The sequence below is a fragment of the Lucilia sericata genome, unplaced genomic scaffold (genome assembly GCF_015586225.1).
Source record: "Lucilia sericata isolate MDLA Ls3-8-SP2 unplaced genomic scaffold, ASM1558622v1 Contig000265F_arrow, whole genome shotgun sequence".
Taxonomy (NCBI): Eukaryota; Metazoa; Arthropoda; class Insecta; order Diptera; family Calliphoridae; genus Lucilia; species Lucilia sericata.
In genome coordinates, this window is record NW_023994290.1 from 415001 (window position 1) to 434872 (window position 19872).

At 27.1% G+C, this 19872-nt stretch overlaps 1 protein-coding gene across 4 annotated transcripts in view; it reads left to right on the forward strand.

The window, feature by feature from the left end:
• LOC119602941 (glycoprotein 3-alpha-L-fucosyltransferase A-like) overlaps positions 1-13756 on the forward strand; it is a 24702-nt gene extending 10946 nt beyond the window's left edge. Inside the window, exons 1-6 of one of the 4 annotated variants that reach the window (XM_037954753.1) lie at positions 10240-10258; positions 10789-10939; positions 11029-11636; positions 11709-11940; positions 12700-12883; positions 12945-13756. In XM_037954753.1, coding sequence (XP_037810681.1) covers positions 10854-10939; positions 11029-11636; positions 11709-11940; positions 12700-12883; positions 12945-13460 — 1626 coding nt within the window. In that variant the 5' untranslated portion in view covers positions 10240-10258; positions 10789-10853 and the 3' untranslated portion in view covers positions 13461-13756. Of the gene's footprint in view, positions 1-10239; positions 10259-10339; positions 10595-10788; positions 10940-11028; positions 11637-11708; positions 11941-12699; positions 12884-12944 lie in introns of those variants that run through there. The other 3 variants (XM_037954752.1, XM_037954751.1, XM_037954750.1) reach the window with 3 other exon arrangements.
• Positions 13757-19872: the final 6116 nt, after the last annotated feature.

The following is a 19872-nucleotide window of genomic DNA, read 5'->3' on the forward strand; positions in this document are numbered from 1 at the left end:
TATCTATCTATCTATCTATCTATCTATCTATCTATCTATCTATCTATCTATCTATCTATCTATCTATCTAATCTATCTTCTATCTATCTATCATTATCTATCTTCTATCCTATCTATCTATCTTTAAATCTATCTATCTTCTATCTAACTATCTATCTTCTATCTATCTATCTATCTACTATCTTAATCTATCTATCTATCTATCTATCTATCTAGCTATCTATCTATCTAATCTATCTATCTATCTATCTATCTATCTATCTAACCAACTAAACTCAGAAAAAGTTTCTTTAGAAAGCTTCCTTTAGAAGTTGTTTTCAAAGTTTTTGAGAAAGTTTTTCTTCAGAAAAAGTTTTTTGGAAAGTCTTACTAATTACCTTCCTGTTAATGTTACCTACTAATTCTATTCAAGCCTATTTCCTGTCACCTGCTCTCATTGTACTAATAATACAAGAAAACGTTTTCCTTCTTATTTTAAACAATTAGTTGTATAATAACAATAATAATGCTGCACTAGTTAAACTACTCCCATTTTTAAGATAAAGAAGCTTCATTATTTCTTAAACATTATACTTCTTAATATGTTCTTCTTCTCATACATAAATACATAATAAGCGGCCTCTTATTAGAAAGAGAAAGTGTACTTATAGTTGTTGCTTTTTTTTTTGCATAATGTTGCTGCAACATTATGATTGAAGTGAGCTTTAATACATTTATTATTCTGTTTTAAAAGAACGAAAGTAGGGAGGTTACACTTTATATTAAAATGGTGTGATAGTTAATAAAGTTAATTTATTTTTAATATAAATGAATTAGTAAATGCAAACTTTAATTAAAAAAGAATTTTTATAGCAAGTGTAAGGCAGGCAACATGTGCCCAGCAAACATAGAGGAAACTTGAGGTGGATTTTAAATCAAGTTTCTATTAAAGGATTTGCGAATAAGAATTATTAAGAATTATTCTCAACTATATAGTGATGAGGTTTGAGATATACATATTTGAGAAATGGCTTAACTATCATAAAAAAATTGTATTAAACTTTGTGTTTGTTGGGTTAGATTTTTACATAATGTATGTATGTATGTGTATATAAATATGTATGTATGTAAATAACTATCTACACATTTATGTGATTTTTCTTGGGTTTGATTCCCACCTTCAGCATTTCCATTATGAAATTAATCAATAATAGCTGTTGAAAGATAATAAAATTATCATAAAAGCTTTTTGAATAGGCTTCATAATGTTTCCAATGATACTAAGGAAAAACTTTCTAGGGGAAAACTTTCCAATAGAAGTTTTTCTAAAGAAAAACATTTCAATGAAACTTTTTCTAAAGAAAAACATTCCAATGAAACTTTTTCTAAAGAAAAGCTTTTCAATGAAACTTTTTGCAGAGAAAAACTTTCCAATGAAACTTTTTCTACAGAAAGACTTTCCAATAAAACTTTGTAGAGAAAAACTTTCCAATGAAACTTTTTCTAAAGAAAAACTTTTCAATGAAACTGTTTCTAATAAAAAGCTTTTCAATGAAAAGTAATAAAAAGCTTTCCTACTAAGAAAACAATAAAAATTTTTGTTTCTGAAGAAAATCTTTTCAATGAAACTTTTTTTAAAGAACAATAAATCTTTTTCTAAAGAAAAACTTTTCAAAGAAACTTTTTCTAAAGAAAAACTTTCCAAAGAAACTATTTTTAATAAAAAGCTTCTCAATGAAATCTTACAGAAAGCTTTCCTACTAAGAAAGCAATAAAATGTCTTTGTTAAAAAGTGTATTTTCTATCGAAAAAGTCTAAAAATTCTGTTTTCCATAGAAAAAGTCTTTGATAAAAAAACTTTTTTTTCTACAGAAAAGCCTTTGCTAAAAAGACTCTTTTTCTATAGAAAAAGTCTTGGTAAAAATACTCTTTTTCTATAGAAAAAGTCTTTGTTAAAAAGACTTTTTTTCTATAGAAAAAGTCTTTGTTAAAAAGGCTCTTTTTCTATAGAAAAAGTCTTTGTTAAAAAGACTCTTTTTCTATAGAAAAAGTCTTTGTTAAAAAGACTCTTTTTCTATAGAAAAAGTCTTTGTTAAAAAGACTATTTTTCTATAGAAAAAGTCTTTGTTAAAAAGACTCTTTTTCTATAGAAAAAGTCTTTGTTAAAAAGACTCTTTTTCTATAGAAAAAGTCTTTGTTAAAAAGACTCTTTTTCTATAGAAAAAGTCTTTGTTAAAAAGACTCTTTTTCTATAGAAAAAGTCTTTGTTAAAAAGACTCTTTTTCTATAGAAAAAGTCTTTGTTAAAAGGCTCTTTTTCTATAGAAAAAGTCTTGGTAAAAATACTCTTTTTCTATAGAAAAAGTCTTTGTTAAAAAGACTCTTTTTCTATAGAAAAAGTCTTTGTTAAAAAGACTCTTTTTCTATAGAAAAAGTCTTTGTTAAAAGGCTCTTTTTCTATAGAAAAAGTCTTGGTAAAAATACTCTTTTTCTATAGAAAAAGTCTTTGTTAAAAAGACTCTTTTTCTATAGAAAAAGTCTTTGTTAAAAATACTCTTTTTCTATAGAAAAAGTCTTTGTTAAAAAGACTCTTTTTCTATAGAAAAAGTCTTTGTTAAAAAGACTCTTTTTCTATAGAAAAAGTCTTTGTTAAAAAGACTATTTTTCTATAGAAAAAGTCTTTGTTAAAAAAACTCTTTTTCTGTAGAAAAGTCTTTGTTAAAAATACTCTTTTTCTATAGAAAAAGTCTTTGTTAAAAAGACTCTTTTTCTATAGAAAAAGTCTTTGTTAAAAAGACTCTTTTTCTATAGAAAAAGCCTTTGTTAAAAAGACTCTTTTTCTATAGAAAAAGTCTTTGTTAAAAAGACTCTTTTTCTATAGAAAAAGTCTTTGTTAAAAAGATTCTTTTTCTATAGAAAAAGTCTTTGTTAAAAAGACTCTTTTTCTATAGAAAAAGTCTTTGTTAAAAATACTCTTTTTCTATAGAAAAAGTCTTTGTTAAAAAGACTCTTTTTCTATAGAAAAAGTCTATGTTAAAAAAACTCTTTTTCTGTAGAAAAGTCTTTGTTAAAAAGACTGTTTTTCTATAGAAAAAGTCTTTGTTAAAAAGACTGTTTTTCTATAGAAAAAGTCTTTGTTAAAAATACTATTTTTCTATAGAAAAAGTCTTTGTTGAAAAGTGTATTTTTCTATAGAAAAAGTCTTTGTTGAAAAGTGTATTTTTCTATAGAAAAAGTCTTTGTTAAAAAGACTCTTTTTTTTATAGAAAAAGTCTTTGTTAAAAAGACTCTTTTTCTATAGAAAAAGACTTTTTTAAAAAGATTCTTTTTCTATAGAAAAAGTCTTTGTTAAAAAGACTCTTTTTCTATAGAAAAATACTTTTTTTAAAAGACTCTTTTTCTATAGAAAAAGTCTTTGTTAAAAAGACTCTTTTTCTATAGAAAAAGTCTTTGTTGAAAAGTGTATTTTTCTATAGAAAAAGTCTTTGTTAAAAATATTATTTTTCTATAGAAAATGTATGTTTTCTCTAAACAAAGTTCCTGTGTACTAAGCTGTATGATTATATCCGATTATCTCTGCTTGCTGATATACATATTTGTCTCCTAAATATGTGGATTAATCCAAAAAGCATCTGGAAAAAAACCAACAAAATCAGCCAACTAAAAAATCTCTTATTTTTTCGCCTATCCATTACTTACATTTTCAGTTTATTTGTTCGTTTTTGTTTGTTTGCATTAAGAACCCCTAAAAAATCACTTTAATTGCAGTCTATTTAAGTCATTACAATCATTTTAGGACACCCATTAAACAAACACTAAAGCCATTTTCAAATAATCCTGAAGGATTAAAGAGAGCACATAATAGAAAACGAGAAACGAATAACAGAAGACACCAAACCAAAACCAAATGTTTATTAAGCATTCATAGAAAAATAGCCACATTTATAAACACACATCCTTTTTTTCTATACATTTTCTAATACTTGTACTCCTCGGGTATTTGAAAACAAAATGTAACCTATATTGAAGTGTGTACCGAATACAAGTAGATAAATAAATACATATGATTGTGTATGTGAAGAATACTTCTTATTATGGGCTTCCACTCATATTTGTGATCCTTTAAAAAAAATGTACTTTAATCCTTTTCATCATGTACTAGTTTTACTTGGGGTTTTTCCATACATTTATACAAACGTCTATTTCTTTATCGAATAGAAAGTCTTCCTCAGTAAAGGGTTTTAGAAAAGGAAATGTTATTTATCCTCCCAAAAGCAAAAACTTTTTCTATACAAAAAGAGTCTTTTTAACAAAAATTTTTTCTATAGAAAAATTATCTTTTCTATAGAAAAAGAGTCTTTTTTAACAAAGACTTTTTCTATAAAAAAGAGTCTTTTTAACAAAGACTTTTTCTATAGGAAAAGAGTCTTTTTAACATACACTTTTTCTATAGAAGAAGAGTCTTTTTAACAAAGACTTTTTCTATAGAAAAAGAGTCTTTTTAACAAAGACTTTTTCTATAGAAAAAGAGTCTTTTTAACAAAGACTTTTTCTATAGAAAAAGAGTCTTTTTAATAAAGACTTTTTCTATAGAAAACGAGTCTTTTTAACAAAGACTTTTTCTATAGAAAAAGAGCTTTTTTAACAAAGACTATTTCTATAGAAAAAGAGTCTTTTTAAAAAAACCTTTTTCTATAGAAAAAGAGTCTTTTTAACAAAGACTTTTTCTATAGAAGAAGAGTTTTTTAACAAAGACTTTTTCTATAGAAAAAGAGTATTTTAATAAAGACTTTTTCTATAGAAAAAGAGTATTTTTAACAAAGACTTTTTCTATAGAAAACTACACTTTTAACAAAGACTTTTTCTATAGAAAACTACACTTTTAACAAAGACTTTTTCTATAGAAAAAGAGTCTTTTTAACAATGACATTTTCTATAGAAAAAGAGTGTTTTTAACAAAGACTTTTTCTATAGAAAAAGAGTCTTTTTAACAAAGATTTTTTCTATAGAAAAAGAGTAATTTTAACAAAGACTTTTTCTATAGAAAAAGAGTCTTTTTAACAAAGACGTTTTCTTTGCCTTTTTAACAAAGACGAAAAATTGCCTTTTTAACAAAGAATTTTCTATAGAAAACTACACTTTTTCTATAGAAAACGAAACGACAAAAAAATAATCTTTTTAATAAAGATTTTTTTCTATAAAAAAACTGTCTTCTTTGAAGAGTGTTTTTCTATAGAAAAAGTATAGAAAGAGTTTATTCTCTGAAGGGTGTTTTTCTATAGAAAAAGTTTATTCATTAAAGAAGAGTGATTTTCTTTAAAGTGTTTTTCAATAGAAATATTGTCTTCTTTGAAGAGTGTTTTTTTTACAGAAAAAGTATCTTCTTTGAAGAGTGATTTTCTGTAGTAAAAGTGTTTTCCTTGAAGAGTATTTTTCTATAGAAAAAGTGTCTTCTTTGAAGAGTGTTTTTCTATGGAAAAAATGTCTTCTTTGAAGAGTGTTTTTCTATAGAAAAAGTATATTCTTTGAAGAATGTTTTTCTATGGAAAAAGTGTCTTCTTTGAAGAATGTTTTTCTATAGAAAAAGTATCTTCTTTGAAGAGTGTTTTTCTATAGAAAAAGTATCTTCTTTGAAGAGTGTTTTTCTATATAAAGTGCCTTTCTTGAAGAGTGTTTATTTATAGAAAAAGTTTCTCTTTTGAAGAGTCTTATTTGAATATAAAAAGTGTCGTCCTTGAAGGGTGTTTATCTACAGGAAAATTTCCTACTTTGAAGGTTGTTTTTCTATCTAGAAAACGTGTTTTCTTTAAAGAGTACTATTCTATAGAACAAGTGTCTCCTATTCTGTGACACCTTACATTCCAGAACCCTTTTTACTAAGCAAACTAATTTTGCATATGACAATATTTACACTTCAGCATGTTCAAGACATGCTTCTCTTATCTGTGGCTATGGGCGGTCTATATAATAGTACTTCTATTCCATATATATTAATATTGTACTTATTTTATATGAATAAATGTGTCGAGAGAACAAGGAAAAAAGGGTAAAAAAAGCAATTTTGTTAAAACTGGAATAGAAAAGAAGTTATAATGATGAAAAGTTTCTGGTTTCTTTCATATTTTTAACATATTTCTGTTCACTTTTCGTTTGTTTGTTTAAAAAAAAATAATATGAAACTGTGTCAATAGTTTTAAGGTGGTACGAGTTATAGCATAAATTAAATAATAACAAGGAGTTTTCGACATAAATATTTTTGTGTTCGCTTTGTACTAGAATGTTTGGTATGTAGTAGCAACTCCTTTACTTTGTAGCAAAAGAATTAGTATGAACTCGCAGCACGATTTGTATTGAGGGAAAATAAACTGTAGCAAAACAACAACGAAAAAAAAAAAAAGAATTGACCGATATACAGTGAAGAGCAAAAGATATTTGAATATGTATAGAAGGTTTTAACATAAAATTATATAAATTAGTTTTGGAATCATGACAAAATGAAAACAGTAATTTTGAAACCAACAGAACGTATGATTGATATGGAATTTTAAAGAAAAATTTTAATGAGAATATCATTTCTAACTGATTTCAATAAAATTTTCTATACAAAAACTATCTTTAATAAAGATGATACTTTTCCTATGGAAAAACACTCTTCAAAGAAGATACTTTATATATAGAAAAATACTTCTCAAAGAAGACACTTTTTCTATAGAAAAACACTCTACAAAGAAGACACTCTTTCTATAGAAAACACTCATTAAAGAAGAAACTCTTTATATACAATAACACTCTACAAAGAAGACACTTTCTCGCTCGCTTCAAAGAAGACACATTTTCTTTACAAAACTCTTTTTAAAAATGACACTTTTCTATTTTGAAACCAACAGAACGTATGATTGATATGGAATTTTAAAGAAAAATTTTAATAAGAATATCATTTCTAACTGATTTCAATAAATTTTACAGAATTAGAGTAGATCAATAACTAAGTCCAGGTGTTGAATAACAAACTTATACCGCAACAAGTAACAGATGATTAATGAACAAAATTACCCCTATTGAGCAACTATACGCATGATTAATATTTAATTGCCAAACTGTCCATTGTAGTTCTTTAAAAACTCCCACTATCTATTTAATAATTGTCACCATTAAAAAAAAAACAAAACATTATTCCCCAAGGTTCATAATTATTTGTTTTATGATGATAATTTAAAACAAAAAAAAATATATGTGATTGTGATAAAAACAAAAACGCCCAATTAAGACAAAGATTATTAATAAAGTAGTGTTGTACTACATATGTAGTTATAAAAACTATAAAATTGTTTAAACAACTATAAAGTAACTTTATATGTAGATATTTAAAAAAATTGAAAACATTTTGCAAAAACAATTTATGGTTAATTAGGAAAAATGATAAGGTAATGCCATTTAAATTAAACCAAAATTTAAAGAAGAAACATTTTCTATAAAAAATCTGTCTCCAAAGAAGACAGTTTTGTCATAGAAAAAAGTCTCTCCAAAGAAAACTAATTTTCGATACATAAAATCTCTCCAAAGAGCCGTTTCGATAAGAAGAACACTCTTCAAAGAAAACACTTTTTTTGCAGGAGGTCTGTCTTCAAAGATGGAAAAACACACATCAAAGAGTACCTACACTTTTAGAAAATACCTTAAATTTTTCTATAGAAATAATCTCTTCAATAAAGACTCTAATTCTCTACAAGGTAGATACTTTTCCCATAGAAAAACGCTTTTCAAGCACACTTTTTCTATAGAAAAACACTCTTCAAAGAAGGCTCTTTTTCTATAGAGAAACTCTCTTCAGGGAAGATACTTTTTCTATACAAAAACTATCTTTAAAGAGTATACTTTTCCTATAGAGAAACACTCTTCAAAGAAGATACTTTATATATAGAAAAATACTTTTCAAAAAAGACACTTTTTCTATAGAAAAACATTCTTCAAAGAAGACACTCTTTCTATTGAAAAACAAAAAAGAAGACATTTTTTCCACAAAAAACTCTCTCCAAAGAAGACTACTTTTCTATAAAAAAACGTGTTTTTCTATAGAAGAACTCTTTGTTAAAAAGTGTGTTTTTCTATAGAAAAAGTCTTTGTTGAAAAGACTCTTTTTCTATAGAAAAAGTCTTTGTTAAAAAAGACTCTTTTTCTATAGAAAAAGTCTTTGTTGAAAAGATTCTTTTTCTATAGAAAAAAGTCTGCTAAAAAACTATTTTCTATAAAAAAAGAGTCTTTGTTAAAGACTCTTTTTCTACAGAAAAAGTCTTTGTAAAAATGTGTGTTTTTCTGTAGAAAAAGTCTTAGTTAAAAGGTGTGTTTCTATAGAAAAAATCTTTATTAAAAAGACCCTTTTTCTATAGAAAAAGTCTTTGTTAAAAAGACCCTTTTTCTATAGAAAAAGTCTTTGTTAAAAAGACTCTTTTTTTTTCTATAGAAAAAGTCTTTGTTAAAAAGACTCTTTTTCTATAGAAAAAGTCTTTGTTAAAAATACTCTTTTTCTTTAGAAAAAGTCTTTGTTAAAAAGAATCTGTTTCTATAGAAAAAGTCTTAGTTAAAAAGACTCTTTTCCTATAGAAAAAGTCTTTGTTAAAAAGACTCTTTTTCTAGAGAAAAAGTTTTTGTTAAAAAGACTCATTTTCTAGACAAAATGTCTTTGTTAAAAATGCTCTTTTTTCTATGGAAAAAGTCTTTGTTAAAAAGACTCTTTTTCCACAGAAAAAGTCTTTGTTAAAAATGCTCTTTTTCTAGAGAAAAAGTCTTTGTTAAAAATGCTCTTTTTCTAGAGAAAAAGTGTGGGTTTCTATAGAAAAAATTTTGTTAAAAAGTGTGTTTTTTTATAGAAAACGTTTTGTTAAAAAGTGTGGTTTTCTATAGAAAAAGTCTTTTTTAAAAAGACTCTTTTTCTATAGAAAAAGTCTTTGTCAAAAAAGACTCTTTTTCTATAGAAAAAGTCTTTGTTAAAAAAGATTTTTTTCTATAGAAAAAGTCTTTGTTAAAAAAGACTCTTTTTCTATAGAAAAAGTCTTTGTTAAAAAGGCTCTTTTTCTAGAGAAAAATGTGGTTTTCTATAGAAAAAGATTTTGTTAAAAAGTGTGTTTTTTATAGAAAACGTTTTGTTAAAAAGTGTGGTTTTCTATAGAAAAAGTCTTTTTTAAAAAGACTACTTTTCTATAAAAAAGTGTTTTTCTATAGAAGAAGTCTTTGTTAAAAAGTGTCTTTTTCTATAGAAAAAGTCTTTGTAAAAAAGTGTGTTTTTCTGTAGAAAAAGTCTTAGTTAAAAAGACTCTTTTCCTATAGAAAAAGTATTTGTCAAAAAGACTCTTTTTCTAGAGAAAAAGTTTTTGTTAAAAAGACTCATTTTCTAGACAAAAAGTCTTTGTTAAAAATGCTCTTTTTTCTATAGAAAAAGTCTTTTTAAAAAAGACTATTTTTCCACAGAAAAAGTCTTTGTTAAAAAGTGTGTTTTTCTATAGAAAAAGTCTTTGTTAAAAAGTGTGATTTTCTATAGAAAAAGTCTTTGTTAAAAAGTGTGTTTTTCTATAGAAAAAGTCTTTGTTAAAAAGTGTGTTTTTCTATAGAAAAAGTCTTTGTTAAAAAGTGTGGTTTTCTATAGAAAAAGTCTTTGTTAAAAAGTGTGGTTTCATATAGAAAAGTTTTTGTTAAAAAATACTCTTTTTGTATAGAAAAAGTCTTTGTTAAAAAGAATCTGTTTCTATAGAAAAAGTCTTAGTTAAAAAGACTCTTTTCCTATAGAAAAAGTCTTTGTTAAAAAGACTGACTCTTTTTGTATAGAAAAAGTCTTTGTTAAAAAGACTCTTTTTGTATAGAAAAATTGTTTGTTAAAAAGACTCTTTTTCTATAAAAAAAAGTCTTTGTTAAAAAGACTGTTTTCCTATAGAAAAAGTCTTTGTGAAAAAGACTGTTTTTCTAAAGAAAAAGTCTTTGTCAAAAATACTGTTTTTCTATAGAAAAAGTCTTGGTCAAAAAGACTGTTTTTCTATAGAAAAGTCTTGGTCAAAAAGTTTTGTTTAGTTTTTTTTAAGATTGTTAAAAATACTCTCCCAAAAGAGACACTTTCTCCCAAACAATTTTTGTGCCCAAAAACTGTATCAATATGCTCTTTATTTCACCATTGCTTTGTAACACAAAATGCCATTAGGGAACCATTGCAAAACAAATTATTCACAGTTAAAAACCTCAAGTGAAGAGTAAACAACAGCGGATACAGAACGAATACTAAACGAAAATTAATAGTAGTAATATTTCAAAAAAAAAAAAAAAATTATTAAAACTTAATTTTATTTTTATTACCAAAGTGTAATAATATAACATTAATAATAGCTCGATTTAAATAAAACAAAAAAAAAAAACTAAAGTACAGAGATAATCTTAATTGTATATAATAATGTTAATGTTAAAGTAATAACGTTTTTTTTATAATTATAAACAAATATGTATGAATATATTTGTGACGGGGTTGTTTTTGTATAGTGAATTATGCTCCAAAACGTTAATAGCAAAACAATTGTGTTTACCGGTTGATTATTTTTTAAAACGTTAAGAGAATTTGGGAATACAAGTTAAAGGTGGTTAATTGAAAACTGTTGGTGATAAAAATCGAAATTGTTTTTTAAATATTTAAATATAGATTTGTGCTGAGGTGTATTCAAAATTACTATATATGTTTCTGTTATATATTTGTTAATTTTTTTTCAGTTATTTTCAAACCCTTTTCTTTTATATTCTTTTATTAAACATTTTCGTAATTCATTTTTCATTTTAGGTTAAGAAAAATGTGTGAAAAATTTAAATGAATTTTCAATTGGAAAATTGGTTTCATCTGCTAACATGAGACGTCCAAAGATATCATTAAAGAAATATTTTTATTTTACAATAATATGCGCTTTATTGCTGATATTTTTATATAATTTTAAGTAAGTATTTTGAATGAAAATTTAAAAACAAAAACAAACAAATCCTTATTATCCTTTCTACAATTTAATACTTTTTACTTTCCCCACAGAGAACGTGAAGTATGGAAACCAAAATCTTCATCAATACCCTCCTTAGCTTCTTTATCAAATCAACAGCAACAACTGCAGCAACAATCGCAATCACAACAACAACATTTAGGACAAAATTTAGAGGATGACTATAATGATAAATACGAAGAAGACGAGGATACCGAGAAACCCTTAGACTCGGCAAAAACTCAAACACGTTTAAAAGCCTCCACAACTAAAACACCCCAACAACAGCAGCAGCAACATGCTGTCGGCATTCCAGCAGCCGAACAACAAGAAAGTGAAAGTGAGCATGAGCCTCATCTGCAACAATTGCAGCAACCACAAGCAAATAATTTAGCTTCCAATCCTGCGGATCCAGTATCGAAATCTTGGTTCTTTAAAAACGGTGAATACTATCCCAAACCGGCCAAAGTGCACAAAAAGAAACGTGGCAAAAAAGCCCATTTACAGGGTTCTAAACTGTTTCCCTATCAGGATCCCCACAATGATCGTATAGTCAATCAGTTGATGTATGTACCACCCAACTATGAGGAAATCAAAACGAGTGGTAAATTAAAAACTATTTTACTATATAATGGTTTGGGTCCGTGGAATGTTAAAGCAGGTGGGTTTTGTTAGGAAAAAATCTAGAGTTAAAATATTTTATTTTTTTTTCTATATATTCCTTATTTACAAGGTCGTGATGTCTTCCTACGCTCTAAATGTCCTGTGGACACATGTTCTATAACAGCCTCAAGAGATCAGGCTAATACAGCCGATATGATTCTTTATAAGGATCATTATATACCTACGGGTATACGTAGACCTGCCAATTCCAAGCAAGTCACTATGTTGTATTATCTAGAGTGTCCGTATCATACGCAAAATGTTAAGGTACCGGATGCTATAAATTGGACTGCTACTTATAGGTAAGTTATTAACTTTGAAGAGTGTTCTTATATAGAAACAGTCCCTTCTTTGATAAAAGGTTTTTCTATAGAAGAAGTGTCTTCTTTGAAGAGTGGTTTTCTATATAAAAAATGTCTTCTTTGGAGAGATGTTTTCTATAGAAAATTAGTCTTCTTTGAGGAGAGTTTTTATATAAAGTGTCTTCTTTGAAGACAGTTTTTCTATAAGAAAAGTATGTTCTTTGAAGTGAGTCTTATTCTATAGAAAAAATTGTCTACTTTAGAGAGATTTCTTTCATAGAATGAGTATTCTTTGAACAGAGTTTTTCTATGAAGAATCAGTCTTCTATTAAGAGAGTTTTACTGTAGAAAAGAAGTCTTCTTTGAAGAGAGTTTTTCTAAAGAAAAAGTGTCTTCTTTGAAGAGAGTTTTTCTATAGAAAAAGTGTCTTCATTGAAGAGAGTTTTTCTATAGAAAAAGTGTCTTCTTTGAAGAGAGTTTTTCTATAGAAAAAGTGTCTTCTTTGAAGAGAGTTTTTCTATAGAAAAAGTAGTCTTCTTCGAAGAGAGTTTTACTATAGAAAAGAAGTCTTCTTTGAAGAGAGTTTTTCTATAGATAAAGAGTCTTCTTTGAAAAGAGTTTTTCTAAAGAAAAAGTGTCTTCTTTGAAGATAGTTTTTCTATAGAAAAGAAGTCTTCTTTGAAAATAGTTTTTCTATAGAAAAAGTGTCTTCTTTGAAGAGAATTACTTCAAAATTAATCCCCAATATTTTTCTTTCAGACGTGATAGCGATATTGTGGCGCCCTATGAAAAATGGGTTTATTACGATTCACGCGTTCACCAACAAGAACAGGATCGTAACTACGCTGCAAATAAAACCAAAAAGGTGGCCTGGTTTGTATCCAATTGTGGGGCCCGAAATGGAAGACTGCAATTTGCTCATGAATTAGGCAAATATATAGATGTAAGTTTTTTATATATATATAAATTAAAAAGATTTATCGAATATAAACCTGCTCTTTCAGGTTGACATCTATGGCGCCTGTGGCAATTATAAATGCTCACGCGTTAATGCCGACAAATGTTTCGAAATGCTCGATCGTGACTATAAATTCTATTTAGCTTTCGAAAATTCCAACTGTAAAGACTATATCACCGAGAAATTCTTTGTCAATGCCCTCAATCGCAACATATTACCCATTGTTATGGGTGCACGACCCGAAGACTATGAAGTTAGTGCTCCCGAAAGATCCTATATACATGTCGATGAATTTGCTTCAGCTTCAGAATTAGCCGACTATTTGCATATATTAGATAATGATGAAAAACTGTATAATTCATATTTCAATTGGAAAGGTACGGGTGAGTTTATAAATACGTATTATTGGTGTCGTGTTTGTTCGTCTTTGCACGATGAGGAATCGTTACGTAAGCCACGCTGGTATACGGATGTAAATGATTGGTGGCGTGGTGCTGGTGTCTGTACAAATGGTTCGTGGCGTAATTTTAAGGCACGCAAAGATATTATTACCGATGATTGAGGAGCGGGAGAGAGTAAAGAAGGCGAAGGGGGAATGTAAGTAATTATGTGTAAAACAAAAATAAGTTGAAAATTATTGTTAAAAAAAGAGAAGTAAAGAAAATATTCGGGTAATAAAAAAAGAAAACATTGTCTCCCAGAATACAAGTTTTTCTATAGAAAAAGTATTTGATGAAAAGAATATTTCTCTAAAGAAAAAATTTCTTTAAAGAAAGTCTTTGTTAAAGAGACTCTTTTTCAACAGAAAAAATCTTTGTTAAAGTGTATTTTTCTATAGAAAAAATCTTTGTTAAAAAGTGTATTTTTCTATGGAAAAAAGTCTTTGTTAAAAAGACTCTTTTCTATAGAAAAAATATTTGTTAAAAAGACTTTTTTTCTATAGAAAGTTTTTGTTGAAAAGACTATTTTTCTGTGGAAAAAGTCTTTGTTAAAAAGACTCTTTTTCTATAGAAAAAGTCTTTGTTGAAAAGACTCTTTTTCTATAGAAAAAGTCTTTGTTGAAAAGTGTATTTTTCTATAGAAAAAGTCTTTGTTGAAAAGTGTATTTTTCTATAGAAAAAGTCTTTGTTAAAAAGACTCTTTGTTAAAAAGACTCTTTTCTATAGACTCTTTTTCTATAGAAAAAGTCTTTGTTAAAAAGACTCTTTTTCTATAGAAAAAGTCTTTGTTAAAAAGACTCTTTTTCTATAGAAAAAGTCTTTGTTAAAAAGACTCTTTTTCTATAGAAAAAGTCTTTGTTAAAAAGACTCTTTTTCTATAGAAAAAGTCTTTGTTAAAAAGACTCTTTTTCTATAGAAAAAGTCTTTGTTAAAAAGACTCTTTTTCTATAGAAAAAGTCTATGTTAAAAATACTTTTTTTCTAAAGAAAAAGTCCTTGTTAAAAACTATTTTTCTATAGAAAAAGTCTTTGTTGAAAAGACTCGTTTCTACAGAAAAAATCTTTGTTAAAAAGTCTCCTTTTTTATAGAAAAAGTCTTTGTTAAAAAGACTCTTTGTTAAAAAGACTCCTTTTCTATAGAAAAAGTCTTTGTTAAAAAGACTCCTTTTCTATAGAAAGTCTTTGTTAAAAATACTCTTTTTCTATAGAAAAAGTCTTTGTTAAAAAGACTCTTTTTCTATAGAAAAAGTCTTTGTTAAAAAGACTCTTTTTCTATAGAAAAAGTCTTTGTTAAAAAGACTCTTTTTCTATAGAAAAAGTCTTTGTTAAGAAGACTCTTTTTCTATAGAAAAAGTCTTTGTTAAAAAGACTCTTTTTCTATAGAAAAAGTCTTTGTTAAAAAGACTCTTTTTCTATAGAAAAAGTCTTTGTTAAAAAGACTCTTTTTCTATAGAAAAAGTCTTTGTTAAAAAGACTCTTTTTCTATAGAAAAAGTCTTTGTTAAAAAGAATCTTTTTCTATAGAAAAAGTCTTTGTTAAAAAGAATCTTTTTCTATAGAAAAAGTCTTTGTTAAAAAGAATCTTTTTCTATAGAAAAAGTCTTTGTTAAAAAGAATCTTTTTCTATAGAAAAAGTCTTTGTTAAAAAGACTCTTTTTCTATAGAAAAAGTCTTTGTTGAAAAGTGTATTTTTCTATAGAAAAGGTCTTTGTTAAAAAGACTCTTTTTCTATAGAAAAAGTCTTGGTTAAAAAGACTATTTTCCTAAAGAGAAAGTCTTTGTTAAAAGGACTATTTTTCTATAGAAAGAAGAAGAACCTTTTCTATAAATTTAATGGATTTTCCCGGATTTATAACTAAATTTTGAAAGCATTTACTTTTTCCCTAATTATTTTTAAATTATTATTTGTGATCTTCTGTATGTATGTAAAATTATTTTAATTTCTAACGGTAGATTTTAAGGAAAAAAAAAACAAAAATTATATTTAAAAGATCAATTTTATAGATTTTAGGATTTTAGTTAAAATTTAAAACAAAAAAACAAAAGCTTACAAAATGGAAAGATTATAATTACACATTGAAAATGAAAATATGTTTTATTTAACAATATCAGAAAAGGCTGTAAAAGCAAAAGCGCACATTTGGGTGTTTTTTTTTTAATTAGAGAAAAAAACAACAACATGACTGAAAACATATAATTTGAAAGTCTTTAATAAAATAAAAAAATAAAACATTTTGTAAATAGCTTCTCTTCATAACAACAGGCAGGTTATGTTAAGCTTAATTTGAGTTAAAATTTAAAACCAAAAACCTGCATTAAAATTTTTGAATGTAGAAAAAAAGCTAAAAAATATTTGTTTAAAAAAAAAAAAAAAACTAAAATAAAATAATGAATAAAATAAAAATTGCCATGTTTTATAGAAGTTTTGTAAAATATTATAATAACTAAAAAAAAAAACAACAAAATCAAACAATTAAAATATCACATAAAAAAAGAAAAGTTCTTAAGAGTTTATAAACAAGACAACAAAACAAAAACCAATCAATTAACAGGGAATTACACACACCTGCTTTTAAAAGTATAAAAAACAACACATCCAAACAGACAAACAGGCTTTGAAATTAAAGCCTCTATCCAAAAACAAAGGCCCCCCCCCCCAACTCAAGCTGTAATTCCTTTTTAACTCTTAATTTTTAATTTTGTTAACAATTTTCTAATTTCTATTTGCAAATTGAATTCTAACACTCGCATCTTTAAACAAATCGTAAGAAATCTTTTTATTTAAATTTATAACTAAATAATTAAGAAAAAAATATGCAGAAAATAAAAAAACTATTCCTAATATTAACAAAAAAGTATTTGCCACAAGAATATAATAAGCAAGTTGTATTATTTAACAGTATTTAGCTAAAAAAAAAACAAAGCAAAATATTTTTTAAGCTTCATTGTAATTACCTAAGTTTGTTGTTATTTATGTTTTATTATAAATAATTTAAATTTAAATTCTATGTGTTATTTATTTAATTAATTATTTTTTATTTTTTTACTGTGATAAACAAAAAGAAAGATGAATTAAATAAATTATAAAAAAATGAAATTGTTTTTTGAAATAATAGAAAATTGGAATTAGACTAGACAATAAAGTATACTATAGACTAGGTTATAGGTTAGACTATAGACTAGACAATAGACTAGAATATAAACTAGACCATAGACAAGACTATAAACTAGATTATAGACTATAGAATAGACTAAGACTACTATAGACTAGACTATAGACTAGGCTATAGACTAGACTATAGACTAGGCTATAGACTAGACTATAGAACAGATTATAAACTATACTATAGACTAGACTAGACCAGGCTATAGACTAGACTATAGACTAGACTATAGACTAGACTATAGACTAGACTATAGACTTGACTATAGACTAGACTAAAGACTAGACTAAAGACTAGACTATAGACTAGACTATAGACTAGACTATAGACTAGACTATAGACAAGACTATAGACTAGACTATAGCCTAGACTATAGACTAGACTATAGACTAGACTATAGACTAGACTATAGACTAGACTATAGACTAGACTATAGACTAACTAGACTAGAATAGACTAGACTATAGACTAGACTATAGACTAGACTATAGACTAGACTATAGACTAGACTATAGACTAGACTATAGACTAGACTATAGACTAGACTATAGAACATATTATAGACTAGACTAGACTATAGACTAGATTATAGACTAGACTATAGACTAGACTATAGACTAGACTATAGACTAGACTATAGACTAGACTATAGACTAGACTATAGACTAGACTATAGACTAGACTATAGACTAGACTATAGACTAGACTGTAGACTAGACTATAGACTAGACTATAGACTAGACTATAGACTAGACTATAGACTAGACTATAGACTAGACTATAGACTAGACTAGACTATAGACTAGACTATAGACTAGACTATAGACTAGACTATAGACTAGACTATAGACTAGACTATAGACTAGACTATAGACTAGACTATAGACTAGACTAGATAGACTAGACTATAGACTAGACTATAGACTAGACTATAGACTAGACTATAGACTAGACTATAGACTAGACTAGACTATAGACTAGACTATAGACTAGACTATAGACTAGACTATAGACTAGACTATAGACTAGACTATAGACTAGACTATGACTAGACTATAGACTAGACTATAGACTAGACTATAGACTAGACTATAGACTAGACTATAGACTAGACTATAGACTAGACTATAGACTAGCTAGACTAGACTATAGACTAGACTAGACTATAGACTAGACTATAGACTAGACTATAGACTAGACTATAGACTAGACTATAGACTAGACTATAGACTAGACTATAGACTAGACTATAGACTAGACTATAGACTAGACTATAGACTAGACTATAGACTAGACTATAGACTAGACTATAGACTAGACTATAGACTAGACTATAGACTAGACTATAGACTAGACTATAGACTAGACTATAGACTAGACTATAGACTAGACTATAGACTAGACTATAGACTAGACTATAGACTAGACTATAGACTAGACTATAGACTAGACTATAGACTAGACTATAGACTAGACTATAGACTAGACTATAGACTAGACTATAGACTAGACTATAGACTAGACTATAGACTAGACTATAGACTAGACTATAGACTAGACTATAGACTAGACTATAGACTAGACTATAGACTAGACTATAGACTAGACTATAGACTAGACTATAGACTAGACTATAGACTAGACTATAGACTAGACTATAGACAGACTATAGACTAGACTATAGACTAGACTATAACTAGACTATAGACTAGACTATAGACTAGACTATAGCTAGACTATAGACTAGACTATAGACTAGACTATAGACTAGACTATAGACTAGACTATAGACTAGACTATAGACTAGACTATAGACTAGACTATAGACTAGACTATAGACTAGACTATAGACTAGACTATAGACTAGACTATAGACTAGACTATAGACTAGACTATAGACTAGACTAGACTAGACTATAGAACAGATTATAAACTAGACTATAGACTAGACTATAGAACAGATACTATAAGACTAGACTATAGACTAGACTATAGACTAGACTATAGACTAGACTATAGACTAGACTATGGACTAGACTATAGACTAGACTATAGACTAGACTATAGACTAGACTATAGACTAGACTAGACTATAGACTTGACTATAGACTAGACTATAGACTAGACTATAGACTAGACTATAGACTAGACAATAGACTAGACTATAGACTAGACAATAGACTAGACAATAGACTAGACTATAGACTAGACTATAGACTAGACTATAGACTAGACTATAGACTAGACTATAGCCTAGACTATAGACTAGACAATAGACTAGACTATAGACTAGACAATAGACTAGACAATAGACTAGACTATAGACTAGACAATAGACTAGACAATAGACTAGACCAGACTATAGACTAGACCAGACTATAGACTAGACCAGACTATAGATTAGACTAGACTATAGACTAGACTATAGACTAGACTATAGACTAGACTATAGACTATACTATAGACTAGACTATAGACTAGACTATAGACTAGACTATAGACTAGACTATAGACTAGACTATAGACTAGACTATAGACTAGACTATAGACTAGACTATAGACTAGACTATAGACTAGACTATAGACTAGACTATAGACTAGACTATAGACTAGACTATAGACTAGACTATAGACTAGACTATAGACTAGACTATAGACTAGACTATAGACTAGACTATAGACTAGACTATAGACAAGACTATAGACTAGACTGTAGACTAGACTATAGACTAGACTATAGACTAGACTAGACTAGACTATAGACTAGATAGGACTAGACTATAGACTAGACTATAGACTAGACTATAGACTAGACTATAGACTAGACTAGACTAGACTATAGACTAGACTATAGACTAGACTATAGACTAGACTATAGACTAGACTATAGACTAGACTATAGACTAGACTATAGACTAGACTATAGACTAGACTATAGACTAGACTATAGACTAGACTATAGACTAGACTATAGACTAGACTATAGACTAGACTATAGACTAGACTATAGACTAGACTATAGACTATAGACTAGACGATAACTAGACTATAGACTAGACTATAGACTAGCTATAGACTAGACTATAGACGAGACATAGACGAGACTATAGACGAGACTGTAGACTAGACTATATACTAGACTATAGACTAGACTATAGACTAGACTATAGACTAGACTATAAACTAGACTATAGACTAGACTATAGACTAGGATACTTTGCATATAAAAACGAAGTGGTCGCAGATTGGGACACAGAATTTTGAAAGTCGATTTTTTATGTGATATGAAGCGATCGCAAATGAACTTCTTTTTTGCGAAAGGGAACTATTTAATAAACTAATACACATCTAAGTTTTTCAAATAATCATTGA